Source organism: Leishmania infantum, chromosome 6 (assembly GCF_000002875.2).
Source record: "Leishmania infantum JPCM5 genome chromosome 6".
Lineage (NCBI taxonomy): Eukaryota > Euglenozoa > Kinetoplastea > Trypanosomatida > Trypanosomatidae > Leishmania > Leishmania infantum.
The window spans coordinates 2,501-8,156 of NC_009277.2; the positions used below are offsets into that span (position 1 = coordinate 2,501).

Sequence of the window (5,656 nt, forward strand, 5' to 3'; positions counted from 1 at the left end):
TCTCGACGATGGATGCAGTAAGAGTCCTGCAAGAGTCTTACCGGTGGTGAGGCCAGGCGTCACTGGCGCGGTGTTGTGAAGAAGGATGGTGTCCTCGGTGGTGCTTACCGTCTTTACTGGCGCGCGAGGCGCACTGGATGAAGTGTACAAGACTATGAGGGCAGAAATGTCCGTCGTTCTTGGAGAAAGTGCAGAAGCTGAGAGTGACGAGGAGAGCGTGCGGATCAGTTTTATAAAGGCGCGGTTTGACTGCAGAGCATGCAGACAAAAGGACACGATCACGCCAGAGAGAGAAAGAGATAGTTAAGAATTCCAAGAGCACCCAGGGAAGAGAGATTATGATGCACAAATCGCGCAAGGGAGAGATATTGAGAGAAGAAATGGGCTTATTCGGGTGTGCGTGTGCACCTCAGCACGCAGGCGTACGGTCTTATCCTTGGCATACGTTTTCTATGTCTCCGGTTACGTTTTGTGGGGATTTAGAAGTGCGGTAGACGCGTTGATGGCGATATTTGGGATAACATCGCTGAAGGAGCATTGGAGCAGGGAGGGAAGAGCAACAGTTGATGGGTATGCTGCAGAGACCGCCTGAATGGCGCGAAGCGATAATACTGTGAAGGCGATACCAGGGAATCAAAAACACACCACGACGTTCACCTCAGGTGACTATTACAGTGAAGGCAGTGCAAAGCAGATGGTTATGAAAAGAGAGACGGGAAGGATGCCGTGGATGGGAAAGAGAAAAGAGGAGCAGAGAGTGCAACACGGATTAATCAAGGGTGCAGACGGCATCCCGTCACGTCAGCTGTACGCCAGCAATGCAGTGCCCGATCGGTGGGTTGGCGAATTGAACTACGCCATAGCTTTGCTAGCGGGGAGGTGATAGGCAAAGAAGGGGTGCGATCTGCAGGCACGCGGACGTGAGGGGTGAAGCGTGCTGTGTGGCCGCTTTGTCATGTCGAGATACGCCGGGGGGAGGGTGGAGACGAAAGGGGGAAAGAGAAGAGAACGCGAGAGTCAGAGGTGAATGTTTTGATGTCTGGGAAAGGCGATGCCGCCACAGTAACGTACTCCACCTTTCCGTCATTCAAGTGCATGAAAGATGCACACAAACATAGGAAAATACGAAGAAATAGTTTTTGCGTGTGCTCGAGTGCATATAAGCGTCGGTCGTGGCTGCACATGCGCGTCGTTGCCTAGCGCGGTTCTCTTTTTGGCCCCCGTTTGCTTCTCGTTGGTTTTGCTTGGTCACTGTTTCAGATGTTTTTTTTTGTTCTCGTTTTTTTTTGACGTTAGTCTCCTCCTCCGACAGCTTCACACCCAAACGCACACGGAGACACGCACGTCCATCGGCAATCACGTGTTTTGTTGTGGTGAAACGGGGTGGCGGAGTGGCGGAGAGGGGGAAAGAAGGGGTAGGGCAGGGTAGGCCGGAAGGGGAGGGGGAATAGGGGAGAAAAATACGGAAGCAAAAAAGAAGTCTATCGGTGGGTGTGGGCTGCGGGGAGTGTTGGTGTGCTGCCGGCATGCCCAGTACAAGCTATGGTGTGGCGATTGCCTTACGCATAGCCGTACAGGATGTGGCCTTTCTTGCGCAGCGCGTTCACAACATCGCACGCCGTCACGGTCTTCTTGCGCGCGTACTCGGTGTAGGCCGTGCTGCAGCGCACAATGTCTTCCAAGTAGGCCTTCAGCACGCGGCGCACCTCTTCGTATACATCGCTCGAGATGCGCTTCACGCCACCGCGGCGCGCCATGCGGCGGACGCAGCCGCGAGTGATGCCGCGGATGTTGTCGCGCAGCACCTTCTTCTGGCGCTTCTGACTGCTCTTGGCATCAGCGGAGCGCTTACCCTTGGCCATGTTTGGATAGTGTTCAGGGGGGTTGGTGGAAAACGGAGTAGTTAGAAGATGAGCGGAGAACGCAGAAGGAGTCGAAGAGCTGCTGCAGCAAGCAGCGGGAGTCCGTCCAAAAGGAGCGAGTGACGGTTGCGTAAGGGACGGAGGGAGAGAGGGTGAGAGCGAGTGGGAGAAGAGGCGAACTGGATGGAGGCCATTAGACCTGGGTAAGGAGGGCGTGCGAAGTTAGAAGAGCATCGGTGTCAGCAGCCACAGGCGATGTGGAGAGCGAGCAAGATCACCAGTCGACGCCGTACACCAAGCCAATGTACCTGGGGAGTTGGGCGCAGCGGCTAAGGCAAAAAGAAGGTACTGCAGTTTTTCCCTCATACAAGGGAAAAGGCGCCAGAGCCACAGATGTAGGAGTAGGCTGTACATCTGCGGGGACGTTAACACATCTTGCAGGACAAGTCGATACACACCAGAAACACAATGGGGTAATCGCTGACAGACGAGCAACAAGTCACGCGAAGATACTCGCGCATGCATGTGCGTTTGTGTGACACAGACACATCGAGAGAGTGTGTGAGTGAACGAGTGAGTGAAGCATGAGGAACAGTGAAGATGAAATGCGAAGAACGGAAGAGCTGAGTCAATCGTCAGGAATGTGTCACACACGCACAGTGAAAGAAACAGAGGGGCACATATATCCAGTAAGAAAGAGTCGTGAGGCTCGAGGCGAGGGAGAAGTGCGCGTGGCGTCGTAGAAGAGAGGCAACGAAATAGAGAGAGGCAAAGGGAAGAAAGAAAAAGGTAGAGCAGATGGCACCGTTCGTTTGATCGTGCGTGCCGTGGTACGTCAGATCGGACATGCGTGAGTCGGTGTGGGGGCACTGAGTGTGAGATATGACGTAGCCTCCACCACCGCGCTCATAGGCAGAAACAGAGATGGTTGATGAACGCCGGCACGACACTCACGATAAAGGCAGTGATGACTGTAGTGGACAAGGCGGAGCAAGAATAACAAAGAGAGAAGGGTTATCAGGGAGCACGCGCACACAAGCACACTCATACAACACGGAACACAGCAACAGAAAACGCACACGGAGATGGAAGGGTCACGGAATCATCGGCGAGTAGGAAGAGCATAAAAGACATAAAGAAAAAAGGCGTTTTGGTAAGATGGATGAGTCGACATCCTTCTTTTTGCTTTCTCGTAGGGGGATGTCGGTAGTGCTGTTGATATAACGAAAATGGGTGGCGCGAAGAAGTGTTCATGTGGGCAGAGTTGTGGAGGCTATGCTGACGAGAACGCTGGAAAGAAGAGGAGGGCGGTGCAGGCGCTGCCATCCTTGTCGTGCGATGAGAGCCGAACGTGGACTGGCACTTGACAGGATGTGTGTATAGGAAGCCCGGACATCCGTGCCTCGGGCTGCTGTGCTCATGTATGAGCATGTATATATGTGTATCCGAGTGCGCACGGGTTCCGCACTTGTGCATCTCACCGCACGGCACGATCCCAGCAGACACGAGGAAAACAAATGAAAAGCAGATCCTACGCAAGACAGGGAGAGAGAAGAAGATACAAGAAAAGCGGACGAAGAGCGAGAAGCAGAGATGCTGGTTGCACAGGTAACAGAGTGTAAGAGAGGAAAAGACAGAGCCTCACGTTGTACCGCCGTAAGCGGCAAAAGGCAGCCATAGAACTGGTGCCACGGAGCAGATTAATAAGCGAAGAAAGAGCGTGAGAACAAGACAGAAATGGAAAGTGCAATTGAGAGCTGGATAGAAAGTGAGAGAGCAGCGAGGGTCTGCCTACGGGCTCCGTGGCACCGTGACGGCTTTGGCGAACAAGATGTGAGAGTGCATCATCTCCTCCCAGAAGGCTGAAAAAAAAAAAGAGAGGAAGGTGAAGGGAGCTATGAGACAGTGTATGCGTGCACGCAGACACAGACACACATATACTCACTGGTGTCACGCCTACATGACGGGTGTTTGAGGAAAGAAGAGGAAAAGAGCAGCAGCAGAGGAAGCAAAAGAAAAGAGTCTAACCACCAAAAGAGAGATGCACATAGCACTTACTAGCGGTGCCACTTTCTCTTCTGTTGTTGAACACACTGGCGTCATCTCCATCAGAGTGCACGGGAGGGGGGGGGCGCTGCAGGGAAGGTGGTCGGCTGCAATGCGTGTGACACCACATCAAGGGGTGGCTAAAAGTCCGTGCCAAGAAACACATGATGGCTGAGCCGCACGCCGCGCTCCTGGAGAGAGGCGCACTCGCGCTCAGAAGCATTGCTCGAGAAACGCGTGCCACCGATGCCGAGGTAGATGAGATGAGAACAAGCCGCCAAGGGGGCCAACGATGTGAGTCCGGTGCACACGTGCAGGTGCAGCTTCGTCAGCTGCGGACACTGCGCCACGGCCTCAAGGGCGGCGTCGTTGAAGGCCGTGTCGCAGGCGCCGACCTCCTCGAGTGATCCGAGGATACCAAGCGGCGTGAAGTCGCTCACAAGACGACACCCATTGAGCAGGAAGACGCGTAGACTCGACGCGGCGGTGCAGAGAGTTGCTAGGCACGTGTCCGTCACCGGCGAGCAAGAGAGGTTAAGCTCCTCCAGCAACGAGAGCCGTGCAAGTGGAGAGAAGTGCTCGATGGCAGGGCAGGCGCTCATGTTAAGACGTAGCAGCTGGCAGCACCGCGCGACAGCCTCGACACCGGCGTCGTCCATCCACGTGTCCCGCACGTCAAGCATCCGCAGCGTTCGCAGATCCGCTAGCGGCGTGAAAATGTCGACGACGCGACATGAGGACATGTGCACTTCCTCCAGCTCTGGGAAAGCATGGATACGCTCGAGGTCAGAGTTGCGGAAGCGCGTTCGGGCCACGTGGAGGTATGTCAAGTCCTCTAGCAGCGCTAGAGGAGAGAAGTCGGTGATGCGGTTGCAGCTATTGAGTGCTAGAAAGAACAGCTGTGGGCAGCTGCGGCAGAGGTGCAGAAGCTCCGTGTTGTCGAGGCGTGTGTGCGACAAGTCAAGCTGAGAAAGGCGCGTCAGCGCGGTCAAGGGAGCGAAGGAGTCGATGCCGACGCAACCGCTTAGTGTGAGGGTGTGCACGCGGTGGCAGCTCGACAGTGCCTGCACGACGCCGTTTGTGACACCGGTTCCACTCAGGTCTACTTCCTCCAACTCTGGCAGGTCGTGCAGGGGGAGATGCTTAACTAGGTAGAAGTCACCAACAACGAGCTTGCGCAGCTTACGGAAGACCGCGTGTAGCTCCTGTGTCATGATCATGGGTAGCTGGCGAGTGGACTGCAGCACTGTCGTGTTCTTCATGATGAGCTCGCGCAAGTGGACGAGGCGAGAGATGGCGCCGAGGCTCGAGATGTGATTGTGGCTGTCGCAGCGTGCATTCAGGTTGAGTTTCGTTACTGTGGACGCGCAGAGAGGCACGCGGGCGAGGAGATCCACAGACAGTTCCAGTGCCGAGCTCAGGCAGAAGTACACGCTGCGGAGAGGGTATGGGTAAGGGTCGTCGTCGGCGTTGCAGCGGCTCCGCACCATCCACCACTCCGCATTCTTCAAGTGCTGCGTGTCAGTTATCACAGCAACGCGCTCCATGAGGGACGGGTCCATGCTCAGCATTGGGGTGTGCGGTGACGCGGCATGGCCATAGCAGTGCGCAGGGCAGGCGAAGGCAGCGAGCTCCCCCGCAACTCGCCCAGCAGGCGACACGCTTGTGAAGGCGAGGGGGACGGAGGCGGGGTCGAAAAAGTCTGCGATCGCGGTCAGCCCCTCCAGAGGCAGTGAGCTAATGGACAT

General features: G+C 55.6%; 2 protein-coding genes across 2 annotated transcripts; both read right to left on the reverse strand.

The window, feature by feature from the left end:
- Positions 1-1,559: 1,559 nt before the first annotated feature.
- LINJ_06_0010 (histone H4) lies at positions 1,560-1,862 on the reverse strand (the record flags this gene model as incomplete). Its single annotated transcript, XM_001463048.1, has 1 exon — positions 1,560-1,862. The coding sequence occupies one exon, from the start codon at positions 1,860-1,862 to the stop codon at positions 1,560-1,562; it is 303 nt and encodes a 100-aa protein (XP_001463085.1).
- Positions 1,863-4,048: 2,186 nt separating this feature from the next.
- LINJ_06_0020 (conserved hypothetical protein) lies at positions 4,049-5,656 on the reverse strand (the record flags this gene model as incomplete). Its single annotated transcript, XM_001463049.1, has 1 exon — positions 4,049-5,656. One exon carries the CDS (start codon positions 5,654-5,656, stop codon positions 4,049-4,051), a length of 1,608 nt encoding a protein of 535 aa, XP_001463086.1.